Below are 23,669 nucleotides of genomic sequence, written 5' to 3'. Positions count from 1 at the left end.
TGTCCCTGTGTTATAGCTCTCCTCCTATTAATCTTCAGCATAAATCAGGAAAAAATGATGGATTTTTATGTCTGAGCAGTTGATTTGCAAACTGGTAATGTTCACTCAGGTGATGAACAGTTCCAGGTAATACCTCTCTGGTTTTCCTCTCTGCGAATACAGGATAATAGCTTGTATTTAAACAGTACACTTGACCCCAAATGCTTAGAAATTCATATGATCAGAGAAAAATGAGGCTGGGAAAAAAAAAGTCTTATGAGGTCATCTGATTTGCCCTTCTGCCCTACTTATAATATTTCTGACAGATGTTTGTCTCACCTGTTCTTAACCTCCAGCGATGAGGATTCCTCTCTCTCCCTACATGATCTGTCTTTGCTGCTAGGAAGCTTTCCCTCATGTCTAATCTAAATCTGCTTTCCTCGTACCGAAGCCGTTCCTACTTATATAGCCACAGAGAGCACCTTCATCCCCTTTGGCTATCCAGCAAGAGCATTGTGTGTTCACCAAAACGCGACCACTTCTGTGGTGCAGCGTGGTGCATCAACGTACGGAGCAGAGGGAGCGAGGCTGTATGGACATGCAAGGTGTTGGCAGAAGGAAGGGCTGTTCTGGAGGGAAAAAGGAGGCTTCTTAAAACAGAAAACAATCTTCATGTTGGATAAAGAAGGCCGTGGTTTAAATACGCTTCGTAAACTTTGTGATTAACTGTTGATACAGTTGGGAAATGCTGAATTTCTTTTAAAAAAAAAAAAAAGGCAGTTTGGGAGGAGGATAGGGATGTAAATGGGCCATTTCGGTACAGGTCTTGATCATTGGGGGATTTGTTGATTTTCATTACTATGGAATAGGATTAACAATAGGTGCATTTTGAAGCCCAGTGACAATTGCACTACTGGGATGCTCAGTAGTGGAGGCAGGGGAGCCTTCCCCTCTGCCTCGGGGTGCAAGCAGGTGAACTGCTGTGTGGGACACACAAGCATGGATGAAGAAGAGCAGGGTATTGGAGACTGACCTCAAAGCAGCATGAGGGTGCCAGGGCCTGCTGGGGAGCTGCAAGAGGAATGAGGATTCTGTCTGGAGCTTTAGCTTGCAATGAAGTCCCAAACACAGTGTGCTGTTGGCATGCGATCCCGGCTGTCAGCTTAGGAGCTGACTGCAACTCAGGGCTGCTATCCTGCGAGATCCTGGTCCCCTCATCAGCCTGATCTGCCTCACAGCATCTCCTGCCGCTCTGCCGCCTAACAGACTCCAGTCCCTGAAATGAAAAGATGTCACCTCCATCACTGTAACTTTTACCGGATACACAGCGCAAATATCTGTCCAAGATAATCAAAGTGTCTGTCCCCAACTATCGCCTGGCTTCTACCTTTTGCTGGTATTTTCTTTTCCTTTTGGCAGGAAATGGAGTTTGACTGTTTAAATTACTGTATTCAATCTCTTCCTGTTTTTCATGGCAGCGCTGTCACTTGGGGGAGAAAAGAAATATTTTCGAAGCTGACCAGCCAACAAAAGGCCTTGTGTAAAGAGCTGGGCAATATTTTTCCAACACTTTGCGAACAGAGAGCAGGCGAGGTGGATGTTGGGGACCCGAGTCATTGTCTGACGAGTGAATTGGCTATAAAGGCTTCCTGTGCTTCTGCTGCTTCAAGGCAAATCTAAGTCAGTGACTCCCCAAAACATCTTTGCAGATACCAGTGCCTAGGTCCCTGAGAGTCTTGCATCTCCTCCATATATCTGCTCCTCAAGTGGACTCTCCTCTCCTGCTCCCTCCTGCTTTCCCTGCATCCCCCCCCACCCATCCTAGATGCTTGACGCCCATCAAGCAAGCACTGCTGTACTCATGGGGTTTAGCTGAACGCAGGAGGAGGCTGTGGAGGAAATATTGCTGATTAGTCCTTCCACGGATGGCTGTCAGGCATGTCTGGATGCCAGCTGAGTGCACAGGCATTTTGCTTTGGCAGCATGAGCACCTCACCCCAGGATGAATGCTGCTTGGTCCTTGGGGCTGATCCATGAGCTCTCTTTTGCTCCACGCCACCAGGTTAGGAAGGGCCATTTCTAGCTCAGGTGGTAGAAGGGCTTTGTGTATGCTATGGGACAGTCAGTTTGACTCCTGGCAAGGCCACTGTTCGTGATGGGGTGGCCACGACTTTCCTATAAACAGCCTATTTCATGATTTTCCTCTTCCTCCCAGGGCTCGCATTTGTCATCACTGGTGTTAACAGGACACAGGTCTGACAGGTCACCTCTAAGACACCAAGATGGGGAGCAGCATCACCCCTGTTTTACAGGAGGGTTAGCTAAGGCACAGTAAAACAGTTGCAGCTCAGGGACTCGTGGATGTTAGTGCTGTGCCCAATGTTCCCAACTGTTGCAGGAAGAGGGAATATCATCCTTGCTATCGTGTTCCTCTCTAGCATGGGGGACAGAAAAACAGGGTCATTTAGAAAGAAGGACATGGGCTGGAGCTGCTGGAAAGAAGGGGCATTTCAAGGAAAAAAATCATTCTACAAAGTAAAAAGCAGGAATTGTCATCTCTATCTGTCATTTCCCCCATCATTTTCCCTTAAAAGGGAAAGGTTGGGGTGAAAGGGAGTGTTAACTTTTGCTTAGCCCTTGGGAAGAGGAATGCATGGAAGGAGGTCCATGCGATACTGCTGCTTTGACATTTTGCACCCACAGCCCCTGCCCGTTTCTCCTGGCTGGCTTGGCCAGTATGTGAGCCTGCCGCTTTCCCAGGGGAATGACTCAGTCACAGGAATGAGCTATCGGTTTCATTAGACCTCGTAATGTCACTGCCTGCCAGTCAGGCTATCCTAAGTAAATCTCTGCAGGGGTCAATGCCACTTGTGCTTGCACAATAGATCTTTTTGTTCATCTCTACCGGATAGACCATGCACAAGAGTCTTGCGTACATGTCTTTACTCCAAATTATACAGGCTCATGTTCCTGATCCAAAGGGCTCATGGTCAGTTGAGGTCAGTTCTTGGTCAACTTTTAACAGTGTTTTCTTCTTCTTCTTCCTCTGAAGATGCAAACAAGAGCAGGAACCAAAAAAAAAAAAAAAGAATGACAAGTGCAGTCTGTGCAAAGGCAGCAGCCTCAGAAATTCGGTAATGCCTCTCTGGGAATGCTCACTGGAGACTCAGAGACGGAGCAAACAGGCTTATTACTGCCAGATCTGTATTTGTATAATTGGTCACATCAGTTTGTGTTGGATGGGAGTGCGTGTGCATGTGTGCGGAGCGTGTTGTCAGAGGGACTTGCTGAGCCCAGCAACTTTGATAAGAGGCGACAAGCATCCTCTTGCTGATGCTGGGAGCTGGAGTGGATGGAGGGCTTCACTGGGGAGGCAATATGGACAGGGGTAGGGTGCTGGCCTAGGGTTTCTATGGCTGAGCTCTGTCATTTGCAAATCTCCCTCATGCACCTTTCCACTCCTCATTTCTTCGTCTCCAGCAGGCCTGACCATCATCTCCCCTGCAAAGCTGGCTGTGCTCTGGGATGAAAGACACTTCATCAGAGAGAAATGTCATATTATCTTGCCACATGAGGCAGCTCAGGCGAAAGCGGAGCAGGGCGCTCTCTCCAGCGACGTGGCTGGTATTTCTCATGATTATTGTCAGCGGTGGAAGTGACCAGAGATGTCTGGGGCCATGCTCCTCAGGCTAATGGAGAGCAGCTGAGTTCAAATCTCCACCGCTCCGAGCAAGGTCCTGGCCCCTCTGTAACTGGAATTAGGAAAGTCTCCCCACCTCTTCCTCTGTGAGGTGACCAGCAGGCTCATTACCTAATTAGCACTAAATCATTGATTACCATGCCAAGTGTTCCTGCTAGGGACACAACAGTTGGGGTCTAACGGAGTTACAGGAATGAGACCCTCCTGGCTTTTCCATCGACGTACGTGCCTATGGCTGAGCAGTGCTGGGTGAGCACTACAGGACTTCTCCAGCATCTGCATGAGCTCTTAGTTCAGCCTGGGTATAGCTGCTGGCAACATCCCAGTCCTCTGGGCATCTTCAAAAGGCCACCGCTTGTTCAGGTGGGAATGCATATGCTAACCTGGTAAGAGCTCATTTGCAGGGGCTTCTCAGGCACCACATGGGTTCATCTTCACTTTTTCCTCCGTGGCAGTCCTTCCTCCCATGTGCCACCTCTCTGCTTTCAGCCAGCAGGGATAAGGACACTTCCCTGCCTCTGTAAAGTGCTCTGCACTCCAGGCAGGAAAAAAAAGTGGCTTTGGAACCCCTGGGGGAGAGAAAAACAAAAACTCTTAAGCACCTACATCAACTGAAGCTTGCAGTTAATGGCTGTAAACCAGGGCCTAACTGCACGGAGAGGATGATTGCATTTGAGTTATTAAGTATGTTCCTCAGTATTAAACATCTGTCCTTGAAAGGATACTTCCAGATCAGTGTGCATGCAGAAATAATGCTGGTGGTAATTAATTACCTTCTTATCACACCCCCACCCTGCAACCTCTCCTTCCAAAATCCTCATTGTGTGTCCTGGGGGAAAAAAAAAAAAAGCATGCTTTGGAAACAATCTCCTTCTCAAAACCATTTCTTTACTTCCCAAGCATAAAGCAAGAGGAAACCCTATGCCTTTAAGTGGCTGGGCGCCAAACCCGTGCACAGTGCTGTTCTCTCCTGGCTCCTCGTGTCTGGTTGACCCTGCTCATACAAAATGTTCATTGAGGTCGGAGGAGGGCCCAAGGCTGCTGAGTCGCTGTTGTGTCTGAGATATTTCAGGCACAGCTCCCTCCCCCACCATCAGTCCCATCTCTGGATCACGTTGGCTCTGCCTCAGCAGCTCAGCATCTCTCAGCATCAGCTCCAGGTCCTGGTGGTCCCCCAGCAGCTGCTTTCTGCAGGTGAGCAAGGTGCCAGCTTCTCCATCACTGCTTGTGCCATTTGCCTGTGCTTCTTGCCACATTGACAATTAGATTTGTTTCTGGGAAGTGATCTTTGCTGCTTCCCCTGCCAGCGACCCAGGCTGTTTTCTTCTGTGGTCGAGCCCTGCGGTCGCCTGTGGCTCAGCCTTGCATTTTTGGAAGGCTCCATATGATCTCCTCGTATTCTCTTCCACGCCGGGAGATCAGCTACTTCGCAAACCTGACCCCGTATTGCCTCACCAGGAGGTCGCCTTGCAGGCCAATGGGAATGCTTGTGCAACAGTTTTTTTTTTTTTTAAAAACAGCAAGCAAAACTCAGCCGTCCTGGAAGAGCCAGAAGCAAAGTGACTCCAGCTCCCTTTGTGAGCCTGATGCTATTTAAAGCACCTCCGGACTGGGGGCAGCCGAGCGCGGGAGTTTGTACAATAACCGTTCTGTTGAGGAGGGGGTCGAGGGTATGCTGGATTCAGCATTGCTTTCTGGGCCAAATCCTGCATAGACCCTTTCTCGCTTGCCTGATGCAAGGGTAGCTGTCGGTGAAAAACAGTGCAGGGTCTGTCTTAGTACTTGGAGAATCAGCGAAGATGTTTAGCCTCTGGGTACGATCTGATGCGCATGTCTATTTATTTTATATTCCAGCACACACATAACATAAGACTTCCCCCCCCGCCCCCCGAAATAAGCATGTTTCTCTCTTTATCCAAATTGCATGGAAACATGGGTCCCCATTATACCAGGTAGGATAATACGGATGTTGGAAGCGTCCATCCTGAAGACTGGCAGGTGTGAATACGGAGACAAGAAAAGCTGTTGTACCTACAGAGAGATGTCCAAATCTCATCTGACCATGTATCTGCCCCAGACACTCCCAGCCTGGCATCCGCATGACTGTGCTAATGTGGAATGTGGGTTTGCTGTAAGTTTGCTTGAGAGGTATTTTATTAGCGCTGGCCCAGTCTTTGGGTAACATGACAACAGCTTTGGGACAAAACGCGGTGTTTGCAGAGCCAGCGTGGACCTGGCTGGGTAGATATGTCCAAGTTCAGGATGGAACTGGGGACCTGGGTGTCCTGCACGCATCTGCCTCTGAACCATCCTTCTCTTCGGCTCTGCTTTGTTGCACAGATAAATGTCAGTAAGTGGATGAATGTGGCCTGCTGAAATGCAGACCTTTGTTGCATCTTTCTCCTGCAGATAACTACCCAAAACGTAGGATCTGACATCTTCCCTGTGCCACCAGCACCCCGTTGCTTCAATTTAGGAGCTAGTAAACATTGCAGCCCCAATATTTTCTGCTTTATGGTGCAGATTCTAATAATATTTAAAATATTTAGAGAAGTACTTGAAACACAGGAAAGGCAAGACACCCAGATATGCATGCAACTAAATGGTAGCACCGCAGAAAGACAGAGACACCTCTGTTTCCTCCATGCAGTATTGAAGCTGGCATAGCTGATAGAGCATGTGGGTGACATTAGATCAGTAGGAACAACATCGTATTTTCCCGGTTTCAATGTCATTACCCCGTCGTTGTCAGTGTTCCAAAATATAATAGGATTTGTTCAGCTGATTTATCCTGTAAACAAGCGATATTAGCCAGGCGTGTATTTAGACACAGAGAGAGAGTGGGAGAGGCAGAGTGAGGGAGCATGCAGAAGGGAATAATAAAAATGTACTCCTCCTAATGAGGGAATGACCCAGCACTTATCAATGGGTTGGGGCTATTGGTCGGGATCCTGCGCCAAGAAACACAGGGCAGTAATTGTAATGGTGTCCCTGCTTCTGAGGGCCGGCTGCAGCCTTCCGCTTGCACAGTCCCGCTTTCAGATGCAGGAGGAGTTTGAGCTTAATGGCTTGAGTGAATTTATACTCGGCTGACACAAGTGCTCTGAATTCCTCAAGTACCGAGATCTGCACAGATAGAGGCAGCAAGTGGGAGATTTTTCTTTTCAGGGCTCGAGTGCTTTAGTTCGTTGTTTAAACTGATAACCTGGCTTCTTTAAATTAATTTTCCATGAGATGATAGGACCAGACACAACTCGGTTCTCCCTGATACAGATGTGCAGCTCTGGAGCTCGGCACAACTCTCCGTTATTTGATGAGCAAGCCAGGGCCTCTCGTACCCAGCCGAGCTCTCTCAATTTCCCCGTGCTGAAGAGCAATAGCACATACATGTCGTTCATTACAACACTTAGCTTACCTTTGCAGGACTGCGGTGAGGCTTAATTAATGCTTTTAAGCGGCTCTGGCATCTCCGGGCAAAGGTGTTGCTTGCATGCAAAGCAGCGTTGTTGTTTAATTTGTATAGCGCTGTTGGTGCGCGTGGCACTTTGCAGCCCAAATGATAATTTTGTCTGTGTAACAACATAATAATTATAGTAATTGTGATTCAGTGGAGAATCTCTGGTGGTGCAGGCATAGGGGAGGCAGCTGGACTCTATCCGGCAAGGTGCTGGTGTGCGTCACTGGAATAGGAATGAGGGGTGCCTGGCGGCTGCCAGAAATGCTCCAGAAACACTGGTTTAACCATTCTGCTGCCAGCAAGTGTTGGGAGATAATGGGCCAGGCACATTGTCTGTGAAAGGGAGGACAGGTCAGCAAGAGAAGGCTCCTACACCCTTCAACATTGCATGCAACAGACAGCAATGATATTGGTGTGGAGACCTTAGAAAAGCCCTGCAGTGTGGCTGTTGTGTCCATCTGGTGAAGATGGACATGAGAGTTTGTAACTCGGGGAAGGGAATGTCTCTTTGTTAGGTGTCTCTATTGGATGGACATGCCTGAAAGAAACCCATATTACGTCAAGGATGCTCAGGATTACAGGGCACAGCTGACAGAGGATAGAGCTCCAGTCTCTTCTTACACCTCTCTCATCACTGCAGTTGATGTTTCCAGGAATCTGTTATATAGGCAACCTTTGGCCGATCATGGAAATGCGATATCCTTTAGGATAAAATGCAGCAGCTGGCGAGCACTTCTCCTCTCAAAGATGTCTTTCTGCCTACACAGAAAACCCTTTTCACCTAAGATTTTCTCTCTCTGGGACTCTAACTCCCCATCTCAGCTACAGCAGCACCAGGGGAAGTCAGTGCTACCGTGTTTCAGGTGCATAACACAGCTTTGCTGCTGGAATATGTTCTTACAGAAGAGCTCTAGCAGCTTATTTGATCAATATTTCACTTTTGAAAAATCCCTAAATGCTTATTTACCCAATAGACCATGGCGGTTTCAAAGGCAGAGTCTCCACACTCAATAATCTCTTTTTTTGGGGGTGTGAAAAATTTTAAGTGAATTTTTTAAAGCTCATGGAAAGCACTGAGCTAAGAGCCACAGAAATCATATTCCTCTGTTTATCCTTCAGTGCCTCATCCATCCAGCCTCTGAGCCAGCAAGGGGAAGTTTATGGGACCGCAGAAGAACTCAGCTTCCTTTTACAGTCACACTTGCTGCTCTTCAGGTCCCATCCATCCTTCTTGTTTGTAGGTACAGTTGCCACCTGTGAGGGGGTGAACCTCAGTGACCACACACCTCGGGGATCTGATTTTCACCCCAGCTGCATGGCTTGGTGTGCTAGTGCTGAGATTTGGAATCGTAATGCCGGAAATTTTTTTGAGGGGGTGGAAATGACATGTGCAAAAGGGAGATTTGGCTGACACAGCGACGGTGTGTGGCACGTGGGATGTGAAGACCTCCATAAATGGGAGTGTTTGTACTACCTCAGTCTGACACTCTGCATTGCTGCTGGAGGTACTGTCCCTCTTCCCTGCCTACATCAGACTCTTTGGGTCTAAGCAAGGCGCTTGAAATATCACTTAAGTTACAATATCCAAACACAGAGAGTGTAAATATCCCACTGAAAAATATTGGCAGGTATCTGAGTCTGTTCTGCACCTTGCCTTGTTTGTCTTGACATAGTGTGACTGCTTCTCCTGGCAGAGGTTTGGAGGTGAAGTTGACATAGGAGCTGAGGGATACGGTGAAGCTGGTATCAGTACACTATCTGCCAGTAACACAGATTCATTAACCTGGTGGTGTTTCAGGCTGGATCCTTAATTACATCTTCACTCGTAATGGTAGGAGTGTCTTCTGTGCAAGAGACCAAGAAGCAAGTATGTTGTTTTGCTGAGGACGGTATTGCACACTTGGTATCTATGATGTGCTTCTCTGGATAGTCAGTCTTGGACTTTCCTTCATGGGGCACGAACTGTTTCCCTCTGATAGCCCAGAGCTGCTTCCAGAGCAGAAATGCTGCTGCCGATCAGTCCCATGCCAGTAGGAAGGCAACGTGCATAGCAAAAGTGGGAAGAAGAGTTTGAGAACAAGCCATGGGCTGAAAAGCATTTGCAGTTGCTGCTCACTAGCTCTGTGGCTGTGACACAGAATCAGGAGACCCTGAAAGCTGTGGTCTGCATCTCCAGGGCCTGCAGCAGGAAATAAGAAAAGCAAACTTACTGCCAGTATTGCTTAAATTTTGTAATATTGAGGTCAAGAAAATTTTTAGGGGTTCACTAACTGATGTACATTGTACACATCTTTTGGCACACTAATCATTCAGAAAGTCAGGACTTAGAGGATGCTAAATTTATAGAAACAATTACTTGTTACTAATAATCAACCAGCTCTGCTGAGCAAAAGGCCTGAAGACTAAAGAAACCTCTTAGTCTTTGTAGGAAAGGCAGCCTCCTCTTCAGGAAATTGCAAATTTTATGACGTGGGGGTACATGGTATAGACTGTTGGGAAGCCTTACACTCACAGTATAGCAAGAACATAAATGCAGGCATAAAAAGTCTGTACTACATTAAGATTCTGCAGCACTCTGGAAACTTGACACCAGTCCTTGAACTGATGCTTAAACTACAGACCTAAAAACCAAACGCCTGTACCAGTTCTAGTCCATTTGAGTAACTTTCCCCTCTGTTCTTACATCCCTGAATTATGTTTGAATGGAAACCTCTTACCATAGTGGGTGCAATTTCCCTGTAATTGGTAAAGTTACTGTAACTGCACTGTCATTTGTATATGGTGACATGTAATTGCATGGTAACCATTGCTGTGGTTGCCCAAGTGAAAAGCAGTGTGCAATTATAATGTATTTCCAAATGCTGGCTCTTTATCCAGCTTCCGTTATATCACAGAGCACCCTGGGGAAACGCTACTGGATATTTCTGTATGTCATTAGACTGCAGGCTAACCACTGAAGAGCAGGTTGGTTGGTGATCTGTGCTATCTTTGGTTGGTGGCCCAGGGTTCCCATCTTTTTGTCCACAAAATTTCCCAGTGGCTTTGAATTGCAGATGACGAAGGTCTACAGCCATTGATGCTCACTGGGCAAGCCCGTGGCCTTTTCCTGACCCACTGTCAGGAATGTATGTGATGGGGAGGGCGGTAACAGGCATCAAATTATGTGAATGATGTGGCATGAGGTGAAAGTCAGAGGAGTTGCCTCCATCCTGCACTAGGACCTCATAGCTAGACACAGGCAACGGGCTGAGACGTGATGGTTCTGCCGAAGTTCAGAGCACAGATCATGGGGAGAAGGTCAGATGAACCAAAGTCCACTGGTCTCAGAGGAGTCAGAAGGGAGACTCGGAGGCAGCATGGCCAGAAGCAGAGATACTGCGGGAGGTCAGAGGCAGAGCCAATCCAGCTTAAGGAAGGCAAGGTACTAATGCCAGGGGTAAGGCAAACCAGCACCTAACCAGAAGTTTACCAAGCATTGAAGCCCATGCTGATACCATCAAGAGGACATGCACAGGCAAACAGGAGAAGCACAAGCCTGGGGTACCATACTGCTGATGTTGCAGTTTAAAGACCTGTGGTTTGCAAGGAGATGGTTTCCATCATTTGCAGCTCTGCTGGGTGGGGATTTATGACTCACCCTTGCACCAGGTGATCTAGACCCTAAATTTCCTAACTTGTATCTCTTCAGGTACCGTGAAGTTCCTGGTGACAGATTTTCTTAGGGCTTCCATCTCTTTAGATTTTTAAATATCCTATTGGGTAGGATACATGCCCACCCTCAGCCTCACTCAGTCCTTGCAGTCAGGAAGGGAAGAAGATCTTGCAGTCAGGTGGTGGAAAAGACCTTGGATATCTCCTTGCAGAGACTCAAATGCATATTACTGTTGATTTCTTATTGCTGTTGGCTCCCTCGCCCTGCTGGCAGCACAGACAGCCGTAATGTATGCGTTCCCTCCATCATCTGGCGTAGCCAAGCCTGAGATAACAAGAGCGAGAAGCCAAGTACCTGCCACCATATGAAGACAGGGCTGCTAGGTATTAGCTGTAAATCAAAGGCGAGACTTGGCCGTTGGGACAGCCTTTATCCCCAGTGAGTCTGTGGAATTGCTTCGGAGCCTGCTGAGATATCTGGAAAAAGGCCCGGGTGCTTTGATTGGGGAGGAAGATTTTGCCGGAGTGAAAGCAAGGAGGAAGGAGGGATGGCTAATCCTTTATCGAAGCTTTTCCCAAAGTATGGATTAGGCTGTATTTGATTATCAGGGGCTGTTTCAGAGTCAAATAGCTAAAGCAGATGTTTAAGGGGCAACTGCAGTTTATTACGAGCACTGTTTGCACTGGCCCCCTAATATCTGGTACTTCAGCCATTCGTGCAATGCCAAAGTGCTCGCTTCTGCTGGGGAATCAGACGAGGAAGGGGAAGGAGGTGTTGTAATCAGAGCTCTAACCCTTCTGCTGAGTTTGGGGGTTTTTGGGGCTCAGCGAATCTCTAGGGGACTGAGCCAGCGCCAGCCTTGTAAAACCATCCTCTCCAGGAGGGCTTGGATGTGTTAATTATTTATTTGATCGGCTTAATCCTGGAGAAGGCAAATGCCTGCCAGAATCCTCCAGTAAATCAGGCCCATTCTTTTGCACATCCTTCCTATTTCACTGGTGAATGTGACACTTGGCCACAGTGTCACGGCTGCAGATGAACCCTCTGGTCGCCGATGCAGGGAGTGGCAGCAGGAGCAGACAGCAGCCTCTCACCAGCTGGCTTCCCCCTGCACATCAGCCCAAGATGGAGAGGCAGCTGGTGGGACTCCGGAGAGCATTTATGCCCTGGGAGCTGCCAATCATTCTCACATGAAGATATTTCGGATATGTAGAGCACCTTATAAACCTGTGTTTAGCAGCTTTCCTGGGGCAGAGGGGTGGTGAGTAATATTCCATCTTTTGCAGGTGGGAACCTGGTGTGGGATGATGAACTGATTGACTCCAGTTCAGCATCTCAACTGCAAGGCCCTCCTTCCTTTCCGAGTTACCTACAGACTGTGCCGTGAATTTCTGAGTTAGATTTTAACTGCTCGGGATACGAGCATTGCTGATTTTATTCCTGCCTCTTTAGATCTTCCCTTTGCCCCTCCCTGATATCCCAGCTGGTGCGGCAGCAGTGTTGCAAGCAGAGTGAATTCATGTCCTCACCTCCACTTTCATTCTGGAAAGTCGTTAACGTGAAATTGCCAAGCAGAGAAGCTCCAGAGAGTTTAACGTGGCTACTTTATATTGCTGCTAGGAGTGTCTGGAATTGAAAATAAACCTGTGCTTGCAACTCCTGACCCTTTCATCATAAATCCAAACTTCCTTACGTGTTTCTCTTTGCTGAAGAAGATGACTGTATTTCTGTCTTTACAAAGGCATGTGTGCAGCTGAGAGCCACAGCTGCACAGAAGCCGGGTGATGTTTATTTGTAGGGTTTTGCTTGCTGGCATTTTTTTGCAGATGATCCCCAGAGGAAATAACCCAAATATGTTAAATGAAAATAGTTTTCATGTGGTGTGTGGCTTGCTGGCCTTGCTGCTATTCTTGGGGGATGGTTGTCCCCACTGCAAACCACAATCTGCGATTGCTTCTCTGGCACCCATGCAACAGCATGGGAGTGAGCATCATGGCCTTATCAGCCCTCACACACTACTTTGCGTGTCTCAGAGGCTAGGGTGTGCTGTGATGGTCCTAGATCTCATCTGAACTGTGTCATGTAAGAGAAAGTGCTGATTTCACTCTTCAACCTCGCCCTGGTGCTTGGATCATAGAATGGTTTGGGTTTCAAGGGACCTTTAAAGGTCATCTAGTCCAACCCCCCTGCAATGAGCAGGGGCATCTTCAACTAGGTCAGGTTGCTCAGAGCCCCGTCCAGCCTGACCTTGAATGTTTCCAGGGATGGGGCATCTACCACCTCTCTGGGCAACCCGTTCCAGTGTTTCACCACCCTCGTAAAAAATTTCTTCCTTATATCTAGTCTGAATCTACCTTATTTTAGTTTAAAACCATTACCCCTTGTTCTATCGCAACAGGCCCTACTAAAAAGTCTGTCCCCATCTTTCTTGTAAGCCCTTCTTATAAGGATGTGTCCTTCTGTAAATAAACTCAGAGAAATAAGATGAAACAAATGGGCTTAAATTTAGTTTTGTGTCTGTATGGGGGAAAACCATGATATCAGCCCCATTAAGGGGAGGTCTGAGTTCAGCTGGAGCTGGGCCCAGTCTGATGGAGGAGGAACTAACCTGTGGGAATTGGATTAATCAAGTCTCAACAGGCTGGAGATGTGCTGCACATCAGCCACAGGTTATTTCACTTGATGCTGGGATCTCTGGGTCTATATCCTCTTAGGGGTTCGCAGGAGGATGAGAGCTTACTCTGGCTATGTGAGCTCTGATATAAATCTACGGCAATTATATACTCTAGCTAACACATCCTGGCTGTGGATGGAGTGTGTTACAGAGGGCTCAGTACTATATCCTCACAGTTGTGTGGACCCAGACCTGCCTGGGGAGCAAAGAGAAGTAGCTTGTATCTCCCTGCAGAACAGCACAGGCAGCTCCTGCCTTGAGATTTGAGGTCCTGGGTTCATGCAGGAAGGCAGACCAGATGATTGCATGGGTTCTTTCTGGTCTCCAAGTGCTTCAGCTGGAGTAGTTGGTTTTGGCTGTGCTGCAGGGAGGGGAATGTGTGGGAGGCTGTGCTACACTAAGGAGGATGCCTCAGACTGTGCCAGCTCTGCTTGATTGCTATCGTTTCCCTGCTTGTCGGTGTAATTTCCTGTTGTTTGAGATGGAGCTTCATACGCTGCACCCTAGGTAAGATGTCTGCAGGCACTATTAAGCTTTTCATCCTCTTGGTGGTGAAGAAAGCTGTTTCCCATTTCTTGTTTTCCTTTAAAACCATGACAAAGCAGGACTTTTTTCCCTTGCCCCTCTTTCTGCCATTTGTAGAAGGTTTGGGAATTTCTTGCTTTCAGTCTGAAACAATTCTTCTCTCAGGGTGTCAGGCCATCAGTTTGATTGAGACACCTACACAGTTTTATTGTAGCCTTGAAACATAGTTCATGTTAATTTGAGAGCTTAAGAGTTTCTGGTTAAACTAGGCCTGACTTCGAGACCTGGATTCTTCACTGTCCTGGTTTTGGGTAGGACAGAGTTAATTTTCTTCCTAGTAGCTGGTATAGTGCTGTGTTTTGGATTTAGTAGGAAAAGAATGTTGATAACACACTGATGTTTTCAGTTGTAGCTAAGTAGTGGTTATACTAAGTCAAGGATTTTTCAACTTCTCGTGCCCAGCCAGCAAGAAGGCTGGAGGGGCACAAGAAGCTGGGAGGGGACACCGCCAGGACAGCTGACCCAAACTGGCCAAAGAGCTATTCCATACCATATGACATCATGCCCAGTATATAAACTGGGGGGAGTTAACTGGGAGGGGGGATCGCGGCTCGGGAACTAACTGGGCATCGGTCAACGAGTGGTGAGCAATTGCATTGTGCACCACTTGCTTTGTATAGTGTAATTCTTTTAGTATTGCTATTGTCATATTATTATCATTATCATTGTTTTTCATTCCTTTCTGTCCTATTAAACTGTCTTTATCTCAACTCACGAGTTTTTTTTTCCTGATTCTCTCCCCCATCCCAGGGGTGGGGGGGCAGTGAGCAAGCGGCTGCGTGGTGCTTAGCTGCCGGCTGGGGTTAAACCACGACATTCTCAGATCCTACATCCATAGGATGATTCAGGTTGGAAGGGACCTCAAGAGGTCGTATAGTCCAGCCTCCTGTTCAAAGCATGATACATCTTAATGTTAGATGCTTAGGCTGAGTGAATCATCTGAAGTCCTTTTGCAGTCAGCTGGCTCTATCAGAAGGTGATCCAGTGCATTACAAGTTTGGTTGGATGGCTTGTTCTCTGACATACCTGCTTTCCTCTATTGATTACGGAGGTAGTTTAGATGACCACTGTAGGCTACTTACTAAGATTTCACATGGCTAAAGCTAGGTGAGATGGATCCCACACCAGGTGATGTGTCTGGTGGTGAACTGGTGAACAGAAGGCTTGTCACACTGCATCAGACCAACACACCGCTCCTCTCGTTAGCTCATCTCTGGCAGTCAGTGTCTCATGTCTCGCAGAAAGATCTGGGTAGCGTCGCTGCTTCAAACATGTTTGTACTTCCTGAGTAATCAAGCTGCAGTTTTTCCATCCTGACCTATGTAATGAAGCTGTGCGTGTTCTCATTATCCACAGAAACACTCAGCTTTTGCAAGTCGTGCTGTCAGCAGGGGTGTCCTGCCTCCCTGAAGTGTGGTCATCACCTTGGTGGTACTAGACCTCAGATGAATTTGGCCTTTGGATCTGGGATGCAGATTTATCTTAGACTTTGTGCTGGCATTGTAGAGTAGCAACATCCTGTCTGCTGCTCGTGGAGGCTGTTGTTCTGATCTGTAATTGCTCTTTGAGCTGGTGTTTTAGCTCTGAAAGGGCAGTCCACAAACATTAATGACTCTTGCAGGCCAGAGCTCAGGCTAGCTGTTCCTTACTAATGGCTGTTTGAATTCCTCATAGGTTTTATGTGTTTATAAATACATTTAGGACACATTATTCTTCCATTCAGTAAAACCATCTGTAATTATTCCCTGTAATTGCTGGGTGAGGATAAAATGAATCAACTATCAGGCTTTTACTGCTCATGAACTCAAGTAAAGAGCAGTACATATTCTAGCCATGCTTCCAAGAAGATGTGAGCTCAGACAAAGAAAATTGTCATGGTCCTTTATTACCGTATATGAAAAATAGGCAACCTTCCTGTAGAATTAATTATTGCCTTTCTAGGCCTTAGTCCGGTAAAACATTTTAAGCGGATGCTTAACTTCAAATCTGTAAGTGGTCCCAGTGAAGTTAATGAAGTCTAACTGCTTTGGTAATTGTGTAATGTGATATTTGGAGCTTCATCTTTATTTCACTTATTCTGTGGAGATCTTCATATTGGCAACCTGTATTAGCCTCACCTACTGTGCAGACAGTGCCTTAAGGTAGAAGAGTTGTCTGTACTGTTCTGCTGCTGCACTTCTGTAACTCCCTGAAGCCCAAAGAAACCCTCAGAGATAACTAGACACTACATGCGTTCATACGCAAGGATCCCAGTGGAGCATCTGTCTGATGACAACAGGCCTGTTGAGTTCAAATGCAATAGGTGTTAGAGCTTAGGCAGCAGCATTAATGAACAGGGCCTTTTCTCTTCTTGTTAGGAGTTCATGGTTATCATCTCCAACAAATGCTGGAAAGCTCCCATAACAGCTGTGAAACCTTCCCTCCTCTCCAAAGAACTTCAGTGAGTTACAGTACCCCAGTAAGATGGATAAATGTGGATAATCTCCATTTCATGGGGAAGAAATGGAGACCTAGGAGGATGAAGTGCCCAGGCCAAACAGTGTGAGAGAAAGACCCAGGACTATATGATTAAACTAACCCCAGGAATGGGGAGTGTGTGCAGTCACCGTCTATAGTGTTTAATCCTTAGCATGGTCCCTACTGCAGATTTGGCCTGGGCTGACCAGCTTTCCCAGAGAATGCCTGGACGTGCCTTGGGGGACTATAATTTCCAAGATGTAGTGTGAGTGATGCTACAGGATTTGGAGGTGGGAGGGGAGAGGTTATTGAGGTTTCATAGATGTGAGCCTTACTACTGGGTCTCGGAGCCGGAGGGCAGGCCAGGGTCTATTTTATTTGCCAGTGCAGGTTTAGCTCAGTGGTCCTTATTCTGGATCCCATGGGAATGATGTGCATACTTTTTTTTGACAGAACTAGATATGTTTAAGCCATTTTCAGCAGACTTTGTCTTTGATTGCTAGGTCTTAACTGGTAAAACTGACTGGTAAAGCAGTAGGAAAAAGGCTTAACGTAATGTATCCTGCTGGGCTGTCATTCAAGGGAAGCAAGTTTCCAGTTTTTCTTCTGTCTGTAACTCATCATGCAACTTCAGACAAATTTTTTCCACCTCTGTATTTCTCCAGTCCTGCCTTTGTCATTGATTTGTCAGCCTGCATAAATTATAGGCATGTTAGGCAATGGTGTCCCTCCTTGGATGGATACTTCCCAAATGGCTAAAGAATCGGTGGCTTCATTTTTTTTTTTACACTCTCTTTCTTTTTGTTTATAGCTGTTAACAATTGACGACAATTTCTGTGGCCTGGATATGAATGCCCCCTTGGGAGTATCATCCATGGTACGAGGGCTCCCCATTTTCACCGAGGATGGAGATAGAATGACATCTGTGATTGCCTACGTCTACAAGAACCACTCCCTGGCTTTTGTGGGCACCAAGAGTGGGAAGCTCAAGAAGGTAAGACCTAACGTGGTCCTCTAACTCAGATTTTCACGTTCTTATGGATATTTGCAGTGTTGCATTGAGTGTGAGCGCAGTCCTTATCCTAAGGTGCATCACCTATTTTGAGGACAGAAAATGTTTCAGTTGGCAAAAAACGGTGTTTCACCCTTTAGGGATAGAGCTGATGTGAGAAAGGATAAAATCTTTCTTCTAAATTGTTGTTCATCAGCAAATGAATGTTTCTGAAGTCAAACCACACACCCAGCCACAGACGGACTTGATGCCGTTTACATCCAAGAATTTTTTTGTGTTCAGACCATCTCTAATTAAATAGTTGATCACAGGGTATCTGTGCATGCTGGAGAAAAACTGACTGCTGCTGAAGTTTGTTAAGAAACAGGATTCATGCTCTGGAGATCTTTCTTCAGAGCAATGTGACCGGACTGTGATTTCACCATGAGCCCAGCATGGGATTAGCGGTTGCTCTTTTTAGGTCAGGCTGGGTGCTTGTACTAAAGAAAGAGCGTTTTCATCAAAAGAAAGCTGTGTCTTGAATGATAATGAGCATTATGTTTATGGTTGACGCCACATAAACCCAAATACAATAAAGAGTGTATTTATGTTCCTCACTGTGCATTCTGACTAAAAATATGCCTGTTGCGTGGCTGTAGCTCTGTAGTTTGCCATGTAAGGCAATAGTAGAGAGGCCTGAGAGGTGGAAGCTGGGAATCGTCTACCTGTGGTTTTCTCAAGGCAAGAAGAGGTATTAGAAGTGACCTTCTCATGCTAATGATGGGCACCGCCTCCATTTCAACACCTACGTGCCAGTCTGACAACGTTTGTCTGAATGCTCAGCCCAGGAGTGTTGCAAAATATTGTATGTGCACGGAGATTGTGGCTTTGCCATAATAATGGAGATGGGTGAGAAGCTGGGAAGGGAGGTTGGGCAGAGCCTTGGGGGTTGGGTTGGGTGTTGATTCCTCTTTGAATTTCTTTTGCAAATAAAAACTTCCAAGTTGGGGAGAGGAAGGTGCTATGAAAAGGTGACACACTGTGGCTTGTGTATAGGATGGACAGAGCAGACGGGGAAGAGAGTCATTTGTTCACGGATGCTTAAGGAAGGTCTGAAATCTCTGGTTTTCTTCCTCTACCTGTTTCTTCACTAAAAAGAAAATCAGGGTTGTAAATTCAGATGGCATTGCCCCCGGGCTGAGGGAGGCCTGCAAGGGGAACAGGATCCTGTCTGCTGGCAAATGTCTCTGCCTTTGTTCAACAGAGGAAAGGCTGCTGATGCTTTCGAAAAGAGAATTTTTTTTTTTAACAGTCTATTCAGGTATGTGGAAAAGGAACCAAATTGTTTTTTAAACACTTGTAATAATCTCGTCCTCCGACTAATTAGGTTTTGCTTCCCTGTCATCTGTGATATCATAATAAACTGTTTAGTTCTCCAGTCAGTCTCTTGGGGGGGAAAAATGGGGTAGCTGAGATCTGAATGGTAAATATCCAAAAGACCTAAACAGTTATGAATGACTGCTGCTTCCCTGCACTCGCAAGCTTTTCGTTTTTCTTTTGGCTTCAGGAGAAGCAAACTCAGACACAGCTCTGTCTTTGCCTTTGCAGGTCACACTGCAGAATCCAAGATCTGATTCCTTTTAATAGGGGAAAATAGGAGAGAAAGCATTTAGTGCTTTGCGGAGTGTGGTAGAGAGCGGGGACAGCCTTATAGGGTAAAGAATGAGAAGAGGGGAGCTGAACTGGCTGATGTAATTTGAGACAGCTTCATTTTATTCCCTTTTTCCTAATGTGCTGAATATTCTGCCTGTGGTAGTTACTGCATTGGGTCTGTGTGTTGGAGCAGAGCTGGAGTCTCCGGCTGAGATCTTCCTCGGCTGAATAAGTCTCCACCAGAGAGGCAGAATGCAAAGCAAAATGGGGCTCCCCTGAACACATGTGGTTGTTTTGGATCAGTTGATCCAGGCTCCTGGAAACCTTCAGTTCCTGCAGGTTCAGCCCCATCCTTGCTATGACTTTTGCAGTGGCTGCCTCTCCTCCACACACTGCCCTCCTCCAGGGCTCCTGAAGGTATCTGAACTCAGGACACCAGCCTGTTTTCCCCTCTGCGTGCCACACAAGGCCAGTTTGGCACTCAGGATTTTCACTTGAAACTCCTTGGCCCCTGCCAAGACTTCATGGGCCTTTTGAAGCTTAGTTTTCCATCTTGGCTCATCAATCAGGTGCTTTTGAATAGGAAGCGAGGGAAATACTGCATTGGTATTGCAACTCCAGCATAATCCATTATGTTAGCATGAAGTTTGAATTATGTTTAAAAAAAAAAAAAAATGCCTATGAGTAAATTGGAACAAGCTTTGTAGGATTAGATGAAACTCCATGTACCAGTGGACAAAGCCCAGGAGCTGTCTGGGTTTTTTTTTTCTGCTTGCTGGGTCCTACCATGCCCGGTACGTACTGCTGTTTCTCCTGGTGCAGTGCAGCTACTCGGTCAAGCTACAGTGAGGTATTTTGGATAGCATGAAGAGAGGAGTTATGGGATTATCTTCAGGATAGCAGGATCTACTCAGTTGTTGGAAGACTCGCTGCAAGTAATTACAAGAGGGTTTTGGAGAAACTTTCCTTATTTTTCCTGCAGTTTCAGTCTTTTTCTGCGTGTGTGTATTTTTATATGAAAGTGGCAGACTGTAGATCAGATTTTGATGTATGCAATCCGTGAATACTCTGCAAAATACCCACAGTCATAAAGCAGTATCTGTTAGTTGATATACAAATGTCACATATGTCAAAGGAATTTATCCAGTGGCACACACAACTGAACTAAAATATTGTGCTTTACAGGAACATATCATTAAAATGAAAACTAGCAGCATATCAGGAATCTGCCCATGTAACCAAGACAACAAAGAGAGAAAGAAAAGGAAAAACCAAGATAGAGATAGGGTAGGAAAAGAGTGAGTGAAACAGAATGACAAGGTTGGCCCCAGCTATTTCACTGCCCCAGGCAAAATACATTTTGCAACCCTCGCTCATTCACATAGCTACATGTGCAGACCAACGGGAAGGCACTGAATAATGTGCTGTAGAAATATGCTCTGCAATTCTGCTGGCTTGTCCACAGCACAGCCTGGCCCTGCAGAATGAAGATATAAACAGGATAAAAATGCAGACCTACGGAAAAGAAAAATTCCTCCTGTCCGTATCTCATGTATAGAAACCAGCGCCCTTGGATTAAAGGCCTGATGGGTGCTGGTGGCATCTTGGGACAGGGAAGGGTGGCCCAGGGATGAGTGGGCTGGGAGACAGCTGGCTTCAGTTCTTTGCTCTACCAGAAACTTCTGGTGTGCCTCCGTACCTCATTTTTCTCTCCTGCAAAGGGCAGAAAATATTTTGCTTGCTCAAAAAAGCGTTGGAGAAAATTAATGCACTAAAGGTTGTAAGGTGTGTGATCATATCAAACAGCTAAACTAGACAAATCAGATGGGATGGAAAACCAGCTCCTGACCACTTGTGGGCATTAAAGATCCTGCGGTACTTTTTAATGAGAAATATTTCATCTTGCAGTGCTTTGGTCAGATCCCAGTATCTGTAATTACCTCCTGTGCTGGCTGGCCCGTGGTGTTCCCCGGGCTTCCGTACCATGTTGGTGAGCGTTGCCACAGCTTTAGTATACTCCAGGGTGCCTGGTGGGCTTGGTTGGCAGAGTGAGCTCCTACGTACGATGGGAAGTGCTTCAAACAAAACCCGTGGCTGAAAGTCAATCGGCACCCCTGTGAATTTTTAGTGATTGTTTTCAGGAGATACAAAAGCCTCACTTGAGTTTAAGGAATGTCTGTTTTGTCTCTACAAACAGCGCAGTAAACCATTGGGAACGGGAGGTGTTCCTGGGTATGTGCTTCCTACAAACCACTTGGCTGTAAAACAGCCAGGTGCCGAAATCCACTGGCTTTTTTGTCCTTTGCGCACTCTCTCCTTACACGCTCAGCTCTTCACTCTGGTGGCAGGAGAAAGCTAGAGATGTACCTGCGGAGATGCTCTGCACGGTTTTGTATGCTTGTTTTGGATTTTTTTTCTAGTGTGTTTGGCCAAATTATGTGCCACTAATACCTGTCATCACTAAGAGAGCGTAGCAGTATTCAGTATTCCTTGTATTCCTTCCCTATGCATTTAATTTATGGGTCATTGCTTTTGTGCGGATAGTTTCCGGTCAAAGAAATACAACTTACCTGCAATTATTCTGTGTGTAGATGAAGGTGTAAAGGTCGATTTGAGTTTACAAATGTCAACCTGGGAACAGCCCTAGGAACTGCACTTCTAACAAAACAAAGCTCTTCGTCCATTTTGAAATGTTTACTTGAAAATGGAGTAGTAGTAATGTACATTTATTTGAAACTTCCCCAGAAGAAATAATTTTATTTCATCAAAATATTTCACTCAAAGCCTTCTCTATGCTAAATTCCTTGCAGAGAAAGAAATTTGGCTTAAAAACCAATTCTTCCACTCTGTGACCTGTATTTCATTTTTCATAAAATCCCATCAGTTTGAGGTCTTTGAAGGGTTTTTTCAATTTGGACTGCCATTCGGGGTGAAGGTTTTCATTCAGATCAGACTTCAGATCAGACAGCTCTGAAATCTGGCCAGCACTTCCCACCAGGTATCACCTCTATTTAGTAGAAAATTCTCAGTATCGACCAGTTTCATGAACCACCCTCCAGATTACCCTGAATCCTTGAGATCCTATTTTCTTTGGATCCAGAGACAAAACACCATAGGGAGCTCAAATTTGCAATTTTCATTTTGGCCCATCTCACCGTTGCGTTGGGGAAGACTGGCTTTCTCGGATAGATAATTGGATTGGAAAATACCTGCAAGTCTGAGCTCGTGCTGGTTTCTGGCCGTGTAGCTGTGGCTACCCTGTCCCATCAGCTGGCTGACAGCTCTCCCGGTTGGATGCTACAGTGCTGTTTACAGCCCGCCTGCCTTGAAGAGAGAGTAGGAACCACTGACGGCTATTGAAGGAGTCAGCCTGTGGCTTGGAGAAGATGCACCTCGGTCTACAGTAGTGTCAGGACCACTTCAGTAGGGTAACCCCGAAGGGCACCCAGACCTGCAGCTCTGTTATCATCACTGATTGCTATGATGGGTCCTCTTGCTACAGTCATTGCCCCCTCACATATGGGGTGAGATCCCTTCCCAGAGCAGGGTTCATCCTATTTAGCAGGAGAGAGCAGCTGAATCCTGGTGGAACTGGCAGCGTGTCAGGTCCTTCCACAAAGCTGGATTGTTCTCAAGTGCCACGAGTGGGCAACAAAGGAATGAAATGGAATTTTTCATGCAAAAAAATTTAAGCAAGTTAAAAGGGTGCAAGAGATGGGCAGAGTCCCACAGGCGATAGAGCTCTGGGTGGGTTGGTGATACCATGACGTACCCACACGGAGAGGAGTATCTTCCTTTTCTCCTCTGATACCTCACCTCCCATCCAAGGAGCTGGAGCTAATGAGAGAGTCCTGGGTTTGCCATGCACAGGTTTGCAGTCTTGTGATAACTGCAGGCAAAGACAGAGATCTTCACTGTTTCTCCAGGCGAGGGGGATTCTGAATACGCACAAGACGAGAAACTCTGCTCGGTTTTGATATTCCCTGGAGGATATTCTGCTGCTGACAGCTCTGTGCGAATGTCAGCAGGGAAACTCAGCTTCCTTCTCCTTCCCTCTGCTGCTTTGAAAGAGTCAGGGTTTTTTTAAATTTTATTTTTTTCCCCAACTGTTTGGCAAGTGGACTTGACTGCTCTGAAAACATGCTGTAGAAGCTCTGGCTCCTGCTGGGAAGCTGCTTTCTGCAAGAGGGGCTTGTTCACCCTGGCCTCTCCTCACAGCTTCCTAAATCAGCAGGAGTCCGAGTGCTTCACTCACTTGTGATGGAGTGATACCGCTTCCCATCTGTATTTGACGTCTGTGAAGGCAGCAGTTGTCTGTGTCCTACATTGATATACAGTCCCTCTTTGAGAGGTCGTTGCCAGCTTAGATGCCTGAAGAGTAGTTCAGTTTTCTGGCCGTAGCATTCAGAAAGCTGTGATTTTTGGTAGCTGTGGTGTACTTGGCACTTGATGCTCATATTGAGTGTACCAGCAGGCAGCCCTGAAAGGGGTGGTGATAGGAATCTCTGGGGACATTGGGCA

The 23,669-nt window shown here is 46.5% G+C and overlaps 1 protein-coding gene across 1 annotated transcript in view; it reads left to right on the top strand.

Moving 5' to 3' along the window:
- PLXNA4 (plexin A4) overlaps window positions 1–23,669 on the top strand; it is a 456,388-nt gene that overhangs the window by 32,771 nt on the left and 399,948 nt on the right. The window contains exon 3 of the mRNA XM_050892199.1: window positions 17,316–17,498. Coding sequence (XP_050748156.1) covers window positions 17,316–17,498 — 183 coding nt within the window. The remainder of the gene's footprint in view (window positions 1–17,315; window positions 17,499–23,669) is intronic.

The sequence above is a fragment of the Gymnogyps californianus genome, chromosome 1 (assembly GCF_018139145.2).
Source record: "Gymnogyps californianus isolate 813 chromosome 1, ASM1813914v2, whole genome shotgun sequence".
NCBI classification, from domain to species: Eukaryota; Metazoa; Chordata; class Aves; order Accipitriformes; family Cathartidae; genus Gymnogyps; species Gymnogyps californianus.
The sequence above is the reverse complement of the archived record's forward strand: the minus strand, read 5'-3'. Positions and strand labels throughout refer to the sequence as shown.